The sequence below is a fragment of the Silurus aristotelis genome (assembly GCF_946808225.1).
Source record: "Silurus aristotelis genome assembly, chromosome: 5".
In the NCBI taxonomy this organism is placed as follows: domain Eukaryota; kingdom Metazoa; phylum Chordata; class Actinopteri; order Siluriformes; family Siluridae; genus Silurus; species Silurus aristotelis.
Window position 1 is genome coordinate 8704570 of NC_139578.1, and position 12470 is coordinate 8717039.

At 39.8% G+C, this 12470-nt stretch overlaps 1 protein-coding gene across 1 annotated transcript in view; it reads right to left on the reverse strand.

The window, feature by feature from the left end:
• Positions 1 to 3209: 3209 nt before the first annotated feature.
• The window catches only part of LOC310726257 (MAM and LDL-receptor class A domain-containing protein 1), a 42513-nt gene continuing 33252 nt past the window's right edge, over positions 3210 to 12470 (reverse strand). The window contains exons 45-51 of the mRNA XM_083541607.1: positions 4631 to 4862; positions 4367 to 4526; positions 4148 to 4262; positions 3939 to 4056; positions 3673 to 3766; positions 3504 to 3573; positions 3210 to 3395 (exon numbers count right to left, since the gene is read on the reverse strand). Of these exons, the coding sequence (XP_083397733.1) occupies positions 3381 to 3395; positions 3504 to 3573; positions 3673 to 3766; positions 3939 to 4056; positions 4148 to 4262; positions 4367 to 4526; positions 4631 to 4862 (804 nt within the window). The 3' untranslated portion in view covers positions 3210 to 3380. The remainder of the gene's footprint in view (positions 3396 to 3503; positions 3574 to 3672; positions 3767 to 3938; positions 4057 to 4147; positions 4263 to 4366; positions 4527 to 4630; positions 4863 to 12470) is intronic.

Below are 12470 nucleotides of genomic sequence, written 5' to 3' on the forward strand. Positions count from 1 at the left end.
TGCTCTGTCTGTCTTGCACTGTTAGCACCAGGGTCCTGGAGAAACGTTGTTTCATTTCACTGTGTACTGTGTCAGCTATATATGGATGAAATGACAATAAAAGCTTCTTGACTCTTGAGTTGACTCTTGACTAATTTATGTACTTGATTTCCAAAAATGCTGTTAAACACAGATAGGAAGAACCAACCAGCAGCCAACTTAACCTGGCAAGTACAATAATATCTGCCACATGTTAATCATATTGTTTCATTTGGTATTAGAGACATTTCCCAGTTCATTGTGAGACCATTGCATTCTAATGGAGTCTCATTGGTGCCCATTGTAGAAAATATAGCAGTAGTATTATTCCTCTGATTAATAAGAGATGCTGAAGGATATGATATTGAGTTGAAATACCAGTCAAAGGTCACCTCATTGGGAAAAACTAAGATAAATCATACAGGCTAAGTGATTTGACTCAGTCTGTGGCTGCACTAAAAAAGCTAACATCTGATGGGCTTACAAATGCCATGCAAGAGTTTTTAGGCTACGGACTGCTGTCTTTTTCTAGAATAAAAAAATCCCTTATTTTGGTTGGTTGGGCATCCCTTGGGGCTCAACCAACAGCATTTGGAATATAACAAAAAATTGCGGAACGTTAGGAATAACATTTTAAACTACGTTTTCACTAACAAATATATAAATGTTTTTTAAAACACATTGTAATAAAGTGACATAATGTCTAGATGAATTTACTAAGGTACCACAGGGGCTGCAGGGGTGCATCCAAAATTTCATAATGTAACCCCTACGAGTTCCAGGGGACCACTGTAGTGCACTTTATGAAAGCTTTTGCTGTATAACTGGCATGGACTACATCCAAACTGAAAATACTTACTTTGTGATAGTCAGAGCTACTGGACACATCGCTGATGTTCATCCATGGCTTCCAAAGAGGTTAGATGTGTAAAGTGTGAATTCTGTCGCATATCTTATTCTCAATCAAAGCCAATATAGTTGGTGGTTAAACATCGATAGAATGCATCATGCTGGGAAATCCCACCACATCAGTAGAAATGTTCATGTTTATTGATTTCAGTGGTAAGTAAGTAAGATTTGAATCAACATTTGAGGTTAGATTTGCAAAAGATTAGGCAGTGTGGCATGTGGTATTTTAAGGGGAAGCCAATTAATCATATCAGTGTCAATTTCACCAACATCTGGTGCTCTGGATAAGAGTGAATTCCTGGAGAATTACTAATAGCAAACTGAATGAAGAGTTAATAATTTATTACTGACTTTGGAGGATAGGTTGCCTATATCTGTAACTATAATCACAATACTTTATTCAAAAAGATTCACAAAAGTCTGCTGTGAACAAGGTGTGAAGAATAACGGGACAGTTGTCCACTGACCCTGGCATGTTTATTGTAGTAAAGTTCTCAACATTCATGCAGTCTTGAATAATGTGTCCAGGGTTTAATACACTGACCCCCCTAACAGTTAGGAGGGGTGAAATAAAGCATATTATAAAACAAAGAAATAAACAAACATTTGTTATGGGAGGTAAAATTGCTATATAAATGAGTGAGAACCAAACCAGGCATGTTAAAAGCTTGTGAGACAAAACTCAGCAATTTATTTTAAAATCATTAGGGATATAAATAGGGCATATAAAAAGTACTGCTCATATAAAAAAATGTAGCAACAAAACCTGCAATGTCAAAAAGTGGTGGGGACAAAAGCAGTAGTAAAATGAACGAAATGTGGCATAACAAAATTCCACAGGATACATGCCCTCTAAATTATGCCCATGATAATCACACATTATCTGCAAATGTTGCATAACACCCTTAATTACTCCCTTGCAATATTGTATTTTGCCTTATGGTTTGTAAAAGTGGCATTATCGGTTGCTGTGAAAGTAAATATGTCTGTATGGAGAACTTCATGCTTTATTATAAGAAATTAAAAAAAATATTTTAAAGTTATCCTGAACTAATTGTCTTTCTACACAAATGCAGCTTGGTTCATTTAGCGCCAGTCATTTACTTACCACTCTTTGACAGATCCTCAATGGTAAACATCAACTGAATGGCTGTTAACAGTCCAAGAAATACGTTAAATCTTGATGCCATTTCCAAAACGGAGAGATTGGTAATCCTAACACTGTGCTTTGAAGCAGCACCTTTGAGGAACTCTTTCTCAAGTAGGTCTACGGCTCTGAGTGACATCATAGCCACAGGAGTGTTTCCATCGGACACATCCTCACATACTGTACACTGTGCCTACATACTGTACAGCTCAAACGGCCAACTAGTGATTACACCAGCAGGGGTGGTAAAGACTACTGCCAGCTAGTTGTTTGGACAAATATTTTCAAAAAAAATTTAATTCAGATGGACAGTTCAAAGAAACCTTTAAGACAACATTTATTCAATCGCCTTGGAAGTTTCGTTTGGCTCTTTGTAATTGTCTTTTTCACTCGATCCATTTTCAACCTTAACTACTGTCTGTGTATATGCACTCAACTTTGATGCCCAGTATGGAAATCTTAATGCTTTTGGTTAGGTTGAGTTAGGCAACCACAAACATAACAAATGAGAAAGTCGGAAACTTTCCTTCCATGAGTAATGTTTAATTTTTTTATTCTAGACACTTTTAATTATTAGGTACCAGAACCACAATATGGATATCAATCAAGTGTAGTGGTATAAGTTTTTCCTGAACATTAATGTCTAATACTATGTCAGCACTATGAAAAAAAATAAAACACTGCTGTATGAAAGTCAATGTAGCTTTTTCATAAAATCCAGACATCTCAAGTCTTCTGACTTATTCTAATACTAAATATTTTTTACATTTACAATTCCTCATTGCACATTTTCCATGTTTATGCTGCTAAGTGTGTGTGTGTGTGTGTGTGTGTGTGTGTGTGTGTGTGTGTGTGTGTGTGTGTGTGTGTGTGTGTGTGTGTGTGTGTGCTGGCTCACTAGTGAGGAAACTGGTTCCTGTGAAGAATGAGAGGATTAGGAACGTGTGACATGTCTCACATGGCTGATAGACCCAGCAGTCAGGGAAAGATCTGTTCCGGATGATTACTGTCTAGGACAGACCTGGGGTCATTCCTACTGCAGTTTGGTTAGTTCCAAATGTTTCACATATTTCCATGTGGAGTCAAGAAATTTGTATTTTCTTCCAGAATTTCAACTCATGAACCAAACTGAACCTGAATTAACATTTGTTGGTCCTTTATTAAAATGTTATTGATTAAATATCCTTTACAAAAGAATAAAAAAAGGAATAAAGATTGTTCTTTCATTAAGCTATCTGTGAGAATGTTTGTTTGTTATGGCTGTGTCTGCTTCTTCTTTTAAACTAAACAAGCGATCCTCCACTCTTCAAGACTCACAATCCTGCAAAAAAAAGATTATTTATGCACATTAGAAACACAGTATACATATTAATGCCTTTCAATGTATAGAAACAAACAAGTATCATCAATATTGATAAGAAATTCATACCTCTAATTCATAGTCATTGAGATTATAGACTGCATTTTCTGGCAGAACATCATGTTCAGTAGTATCTTCTCTTTTAATAATAAAATAATATTTCAGTCAATGTCCTTTTTATGTAATTTCTTATTATTTTTAAATATTTATCCTTTTTTTGTTTTTTTTTGGCACACACCTGTTTGACCGTCTCCTCTGTAGCACGTACAGGGCACTGCAGATTATGGCGATCACCAGTAATGTTATTGCAACTGCTACTCCTATTTCTATTGCTAATTAATAAAGGAAAATCAAGTGAGTATGTTATATATGTATTCTTATCCAAAATTTGCACACGATCAGAAATATATGTTTCAACCATTTTCCGAACAAGCTCTTTTTAACTAATATGATATTGACATTTACTGCTACCTAAACACACACCTGTATAGACTTCAGTTTTACCTTTAGAAGGAGGTTGTGTAGTAGGTGGTTCTGGGTCACATGATGTGTAGGTAATCTGTATATCATCAATGGCCACATCTCCTCCAGGGGTGTTGCCCTTGCCATACTCAAACACGAACTGCAGCATGAAAAGTAGTATAGGTTATACAATGATTAAAAAATCATATTAAAGTGAAATGGTATTTATTATATTTTATAAAGGTTAATACCCAGAATGGCTCTATTTGATCAATATTCACTCTGGCGTGCCACCACATATCCCCCTGATCTCCTGATTCTGTCCAAATCAGATATCCAAGTTTGTCCCCATTATCATGCAATGTCCTGTTTAAAAGAGTGTTGGAAAATATGCATTAGAATTGTTAAATCTATTTTACTTGACACCTTTTGGCATTAAATCTGTGTGCTCTTTTTTTTTTTTTTTTTACCTGTTATTGAGGTATAAATTTAGAGTACCTACATTCTGGCCATATATGTGGTACCAAAATGTAAAACACTGCCTGCTGTTGTATGGGGGGAATATTTCACTGAGTAGCAATGCTCTATCTCCCCAGCGCCCCACTGTGGTGTCTACGTACATATAATAGCCTACAGAAACATCAGAAGTATGTCATTTTAGTCTCATCTTTATAGAATTGGCAGAATGTTAATGCTTAATGTAAACGCAATGTTAAAGTGTTTAAAAAACTGACCAATGGAGGAGTTGGTGGTGTGGTCGACACTTGGCCCTGTGCTGGGAGCTCTAGAGTTTCCCTGATTTCGGAGCCAGTCCATATTGTCCTCAGCCATTAGATTGTGCCAGCTGCACATGTTCACTTCAAAGTTACAGTAGCCTGAACTGGTGCATGGGTAGTGTGACACCAATACATCATCCACAGCCACAGTGCTTTGCTCACTCTGTCCTTTTATACCCTCCACTATAATCTGAAACAAGAGGCATCCTTCCTAAGGACTCTCAACGTAGCATGTTTTTTAAAAGTTGTTTAGATAGTAAATACCATAACATTTACTTATATATTAATACCTAAAATTATAGTCAGCAATATGCACTTTTCATTCGAAACATCAATAATTTATAGAGTATCTCACAAAAGTGAGTACCCCCCCTCACATTTCAGCAACCATTTAATTATATCTTCTCAAGGGACAATACTATAAAAATGAAACTTGAAAAATGAAAATTATGTACACCTGTATGTGATAACAGCTGTATGTCAGCATGTCATGCAAAGCCACATGTCCTATTATTCATGTTCATGTTTTTGTCTGCTTGACAGCACCAGACAAATAATAATAGAATACAAATAATAGAAATCATTTTCTGAAGATTTTCAATTCAATTCAATTCATTTTTATTTGTATAGCGCTTTTAACATTGAACATTGTTTCAAAGCAGCTTCACACAGATAATGTGGTGATAAAAATGAATAAGATGTCCCTGATGAGCAAGCCAGTGGTGACTGTGGCAAGGAAAAACTCCCCGAGATTGCATAAGGAAGAAACCTTGAGAGGAACCAGACTCAAGAGGGAACCCATCCTCATCGGGGTTGCACAGAATGTCCAATGATTGCAGATAAACTAGAAATTTAGAATTGTTGCTCTCCACAAAGATGGCCTAGGCTATAAGAAGATCGGTAACACCCTGAACCTGAGTTACAATGCAGTAGCCAGGGTCATACAGAGGTTTTCCAAAATAAGAACAGGCCTCCCAAGGGTTGATCAAAGGTTGAGTCCTCGTGCTGTGCATCAGGTGCAGATGTTGGCTTAAAAAAAACAGACGTGTAAGTGCTAAGAGCATTGCTTTAGATGTTGCAGAAGTGGAAGGTCCGTTTGTCAATGCTCAGACAATACACTGCACACTGCATGCTGCAACAAGTCGGATTGCATGGCCGTCGTTCCCAGAGGGAAGGCTCTTCTAAAGCTGGCTCACAAGCCTGCAAACATTTAGCTAAAGACGACCTGTCCAAGAGCATGAATTACTAGACCCATGTCCTGTGTTCTGATGAGATTATTATAAATTAATTAGCTCAGATGGTGTCCAGTATGTGTGGTGACGCTCTGATGATCAGTACCAAGAAAATTTTTTCTTGCCTACAGTCAAGCATGGTGGAGGTAGCATCATGGTCTGGGACTGCATGAGTGCTGCTGGTACTGGGGAGCTGCAGTTCATTGAGGGAAACATGGATTCCAACATGTATTGTGACATTCTAAAGCCGAACATTATGCCCTCTCTTAAGAAATTGGGCCGGATGGCAGTTTTCAAACATGCAAACGGCCCCAAACACACCACCAAGATGGCAACTGTTTGTTGAGGAAGCTGAACATGAAGATGATAGAGTGGTCAAGTATGTCTCGAGACCTGTGAGGCATCCTCAAGCCAATAGTGGAGAAGTCCCATGTCTCTAACATCCAGCAGCTCTGTGATATTATTATTTAGTAGTGGAAGAGGATCCCAGCAACAAACTGTGCAGCTCTGGTAAATTAAATGCCCAGGAGGATTAAAGCAGTGCAAGACAACAATGGTGCTCACACAAAATATTGACACTTTGAACACAGTTTTGACATGTTCACTGAGGATGTACTCACTTTTGTTGCCAGCTGTTTTGACAATAATGGATGTATGTTGTTATTTTCAGTAAATCTGTACTGCTATACAAGCTGCACATTATCTACTTCTAGAATATATCTACATTTATATTTCTATTGTATTGTCCATTGAGGACATATACTAAAATTGTTGCTGAAATGTAAGAGGTGTACTCACTTTTGTGGACTGTAAACTGTTTGGTTTGGCTGTGCTGTTTTAAAGAATATTATAGATAATAAAGAAGGCAATTTATGTTAAAAACAATACACATATACTTGTGTAGCAAAATATTAAATCAAAATATTAATTATAAATAGAAGAGAATATTCATTTAAAATGCATTACTGAAACCACACCCACTCTACTAACTATATATGACATTAGTTCGACAGTTTTTACTTATTATAAGAAAATAAGTCTAAAATCTGGCACACTTATAAAATCCTCCAGTAGAAAACAGATTGTCTCAGTAAAAAATGCACACAATTATAACTTACATCAGTGTTCTTTTTCCATACTTTTCATGGAACTAAATAGCACATTTATTATATAGCTATTATTTTTGACAGTGTAGTAGGAAAACACCTTTTTCAGCATGTGGCTAGCAGACTCATTCTGTTAAATCCATTTCTGTCCAAATTCCTAAATGTGAATCATTGTTTTCCAGAGATTCAAAGATATGAAAAGAAATGCAGAGCACAAGAGCTAAATAATCACGCCAGAACCTTAATATGCTTCTTACAGAGCCACTCCTTGGTTATCCTGGCTGTGTGCTTTGGGTCATTGTCATGTTGGAAGACCCAGTCTCGACCCATCTTCAATGCTCTAACTGAGGGAAGGAGGTTGTTCCCCAAAATCTCGCAATACGTGGCCCTGGTCATCCTCTACTTAATACAGTGCAGTCGCCCTGTCCCATGTGCAAAAAAACACCCCCAAAGCATGATGCTACCACCCCCATGCTTTACAGTATGGATGGTGTTCTTGGGATGATACTCATCATTCTTTTTCCTTCAAACACGTTTAGTGGAATTATGACCCAAAAGTTCTATTTTGGTCTTATCTGACCACATGACTTTCTCCCATGACTCCTCTGGATCACAAAATGGTCATTGGCAAACTTAAGACGTGCCTGGACATGTGCTGGTTTAAGCAGGGGAACCTTCCATGCCATGCATGATTTCAAACCATGATGTCTTAGTGTATTACTAACAGTAACCTTGAAAACAGTGGTCCCAGCTCTTTTCAGGTCATTGACCAGCTCCTCCCGTGTAGTTCTGGGCTGATTTCTCACCTTCCTTAGGATCATTGAGACCCCATGAGGTGAGATCTTGCATGGAGCCCCAGTCCGAGGAAGATTGACAGTCATGTTTAGCTTCTTCCATTTTCTAATGATTGCTCCAACATTGGACCTTTTTTCACCAAGCTGCATGGCAATTTCCCCGTAGCTCTTTCCAACCTTGTGGATGTGTACAATTTTGTCTCTAGTGTCTTTGGACAGCTCTTTGGTCTTGGCCATGTTAGTAGTTGGATTCTTACTGATTGTATGGGGTGGACAGGTGTCTTTATGCAGCTAATGACCTCAAACAGGTGCATCTAATTTAGGATAATAAATGTAGTGGAGGTGGACATTTTAAAGACTAACAGGTCTTTGAGGGTCAGAATTCTAGCTGATAGACAGGTGTTCAAATACTTATTTGCAGCTGTATCATACAAATAAATAGTTTAAAAATCATATATTGTGATTTCTGGATTTTTTTTTTTAGATTATGTCTCTCACAGTGGACATGCACCTAACCCAGCCATTATGGATGCACAAGCCAGTGCACCCTTAGTGCCGGTCCCAAGCCCGGGTAAATGGGGAGGGTTGCGTTAGGAAGGGCATCCAGCGTAAAACATGTGCCAAATCAAATATGCGGATCACAAATGAGAATTTCATACCGGATCGGTCGAGGCCCAGGTTAACAACGACCGTCACAGGTATCGTTAGCCGACAGGGTACCGGTGGAAATTGGGCTACTGTTGGCCGAAGGAGGAGAAGGAGAGGAGGAAGACGTCTACAGAGACAGGCAGGGAAAGGAGCAGTGCAGGAGAGTGGAGGTTCGGGTTGGTACTTTAAATGTTGGTACTATGACGGGTAAAGGGAGAGAGGTAGCTGATATGATGGAGAGGAGAAAGGTAGATATGCTGTGTGTTCAGGAGACCAAGTGGAAAGGGAGTAAGGCCAGGAACATTGGAGGTGGATTTAAACTGTTTTATCATGGTGTGGATGGAAAGAGAAATGGTGTAGGGGTGATTCTGAAGGAAGAGTACAGTAAGAGTGTAGTGGAGGTGAAGAGAGTTTCTGATAGGGTGATGATCGTGAAGGTGGAAGTTGAAGAGATGATGATAAATGTCATCAGTGCCTATGCTCCACAAGTTGGCTGTGAGATGGAGGAGAAGGAAAGATTCTGGAGTGAATTAGATGAAGTGGTAGATGGTGTACCTAGAAATGAAGGATTGGTGATTGGGGCAGACTTTAATGGACATGTAGGAGAAGGGAACAGAGGTGATGGGTAGGTATGGCCTTAAGGAGAGGAATGTGGAAGGGCAGATGATGGTAGATTTTGCTAAAAGAATGAAAATGGCAGTGGTGAATACATATTTTAAGAAGAAGGAGGATCATAGGGTGACCTATAAGAGTGGAGGAAGGTTCACACAGGTGGATTATGTTCTATGTAGGAGATGCAACCTGAAGGAGATTGGAGACTGTAAGGTGTTGGCAGGGGACAGTGTAGCTAGACAGCATCGGATGCTGGTCTGTAGGATGGTTTTGGAGGCGAAGAAGAAGAGGAGGAGAGTGAGGACTGAAAGAAGAATAAGATGGTGGAAACTGAAGGAGGAAGAGTGTAGTGTGAGGTTCAGGGAAGAGGTCAGACAGATGCTCAGTGGTGTTAAGGAGGTGTTGGATGATTGAGCAACTACTGCAGAAGTGATGAGGGAGGCAGCTAGAAAAGTACTTGGTGTGACATCTGGAAATAGAAAGCAAGACAAGGAGACGTGGTGGTGGAATGAGGAAGTGCAGGAGAGCATAAGGAAAAAAGAGGTTGGCAAAACAGAAGTGGGATAGACAGAGTGATGAGAAAAGTAGGCAGGAGTACAAGGAGATGCGGCAGCAGGTTAAGAGGGATGTGGCGAAAGCCAAGGAAAAGGCACAGAGGAGCTGTATGAGAGGTTGGACACTAAGGAAGGAGAAAAGGATTTGTACCGATTGGCCAGGCAGAGGGACCGAGCTGGGAAGGATGTACTGCAAGTTAGAGCAGTAAAGGATGGAGAGGGAAATGTGTTGACTAGTGAGGAGAGTGTGTTGAGAAGGTGGAGGGAGTATTTTGAGCAGCTGATGAATGAGGAAAATGAGAGAGAGAGAAGGTTGGATGATGTGGAGTTGGTGAAGCAGGAAGTGGATAGGATTAGTAAGGAGGAAGTGAGAGCAGCGATTAAGAGGATGAAAAATGGAAAGTCGGTTGGACCAGATGACATACCGGTAGAAGCGTGGAGATGTTTAGGAGAGATGGCAGTGGAGTTTTTGACCAGATTGTTTAACAGGATTTTGGAAGGTGAGAAGATGCCTGAGGAATGGAGAAAAAGTGTGCTGGTACCGATCTTTAAGCATAAAGGAGATGTGCAGTCTTGCAGTAACTACAGGGGAATTAAGTTGATCAGTCACACCATGAAGTTATGGGAAAGAGTAGTGGAAGCCAGGCTGAGAGAAGAGGTGACCATCTGTGAGCAACAGTATGGCTTCATGCCGAGGAAGAGCACCACAGATGCCTTATTTGCTTTGAGAATGTTGATGGAGAAGTATAGAGAAGGACAGAAGGAATTGCATTGTGTATTTGTGGATTTAGAGAAGGCGTACGACAGGGTGCCAAGAGAGGAGTTGTGGTATTGTATGAGGAAGTCAGGTGTGTCAGAGAAGTATGTGAGGGTGGTGCAGGACATGTATGAGGACAGTGTGACGGCAGTGAAGTATGCAGTAGGAACGACAGACTGGTTCAGGGTGAAGGTTGGACTGCATCAAGGATCGGCCCTGAGCCCTTTCCTGTTTGCAGTGGTGATGGACAGGTTGACGGACGAGGTCAGACAGGAGTCTCCCTGGACTATGATGTTTGCGGATGATATTGTGATTTGTTGTGAGAGTAGAGAGCAGGTTGAGAAGAGCCTGGAGAGGTGGAGATATGCGCTGGAGAGAAGGGGAATGAAACTCAGTAGGAGTAAGACAGAATACATGTGTGTTAATGAGAGGGAGGGCAGTGGAGTTGTGCGATTGCAGGGAGACGAGCTGGAGAAGGTGGAGGAATTCAAGTACCTGGGGTCAACAGTGCAAAGTAATGGAGAGTGTGTTAGAGAAGTGAAGAAAAGAGTGCAGGCAGGGTGGAGTGGGTGGAGAAGAGTGACAGGAGTGATTTGTGATAGTAGGGTATCTGCAAAAATGAAAGGGAAAGTTTATAGGTCTGTGGTGAGACCTGCGATGTTGTATGGATTAGAGACAGTGGCATTGAGTAAAAGACAGGAGGTGGAGCTGGAGGTAGCAGAGCTGAAGATGTTGAGGTTTTCATTGGGAGTGACGAGGATGGATAAGATTAGAAATGAGTTTATTAGAGGGACAGCACATGTAGGATGTTTTGGTGACAAGGTGAGGGAGGCGAGATTGAGATGGTTTGGACATGTGCAAAGTAGGGACATGAATTATATTGGTAGAAGAATGCTGAGGATGGAGCCACCAGGTAGGAGGAAAAGAGGAAGGCCAAGGCGGAGGTTCATGGATGTGGTGAGGGAAAACATGCAGGTAGTTGGTGTGAAAGGGGCAGATGTAGAGGACAGGGGGGTATGGAGACAGATGATCCGCTGTGGCAACCCCTAATGGAAGCAGCCGAAAGATGAAGAAGACGACAGTGGACATGCACCTACGATGACAATTTCAGACCCCTCCATGATTTCTAAGTGGGAGAACTTGCAAAATAGCAGGGTGTTCAAATACTTATTTTCCTCACTGTATACAATAGTACCCCATATATAACATATTTAGCATTTCAGTTTCCGTTAGGTTTACACTGCAAAAATCATAGAAAGCGAACATATATTAAATATAGTCAAATGTATAAAGTATTTTCTATTATAATTATAATAACCCAAATATAAGACTCCTAATTTTAAGTACATTTTTGTACACTGAACAGGCATAACATTATGACATTAGAATATTATGAGCCATGAAGTAAATAACACTCATTATCTCTTCATCATGGCATGGTAGGTGGATATATAAGGCAGCAAGTGAACATTTTGTCCTCAAAGTTAAAGTGTTAGAAGTAAAAAAATAATAATTGGCAAACGTAAGGATGTTAAGGGAGTTTGACAAGTTCCAAATTGTGCAGCTGCAAAACTGCAGCTCCTGTGGGGTTCAAAGAAAGGTACAGTGGTGAACCGGCGACAGGTTCATGGGCTGCCAAGGTGTATTGATGCACGTGGGGAGTGAAGGGGGACCAACACAATATTATGCAGGTGGTAATGATTTTATGCCTGGTCAGTGTAATTTTAAGTTTTATACTTGATTATTCTATAGACCAATAATAATCTTTCTGGAAATAAATGCTGATAGATAATAAAAAAAAAGGTTAAAAACAATTCTAAATATGTGGTCTTAAATTTGGAAAATGTATAATATCAAATACTAGATATATTTGACAGTTATTAAGATATTTTACTTGTTTTGTCATGTATGCGGTCTAAATTGTACACTGAACTGCCAAATGTGTTCCATGTGTTGCTATACAGCTGACATGCATACATTGCCCAGAAAGTCTTTGTAAGATTTTCCTTTACTGGAGCTAAGGTGTCTGTTCCAGCATGTCAATGCCCATGTGCACACAGGTACTGTAGGTCCTTAAATACATGGTTTACAAAGA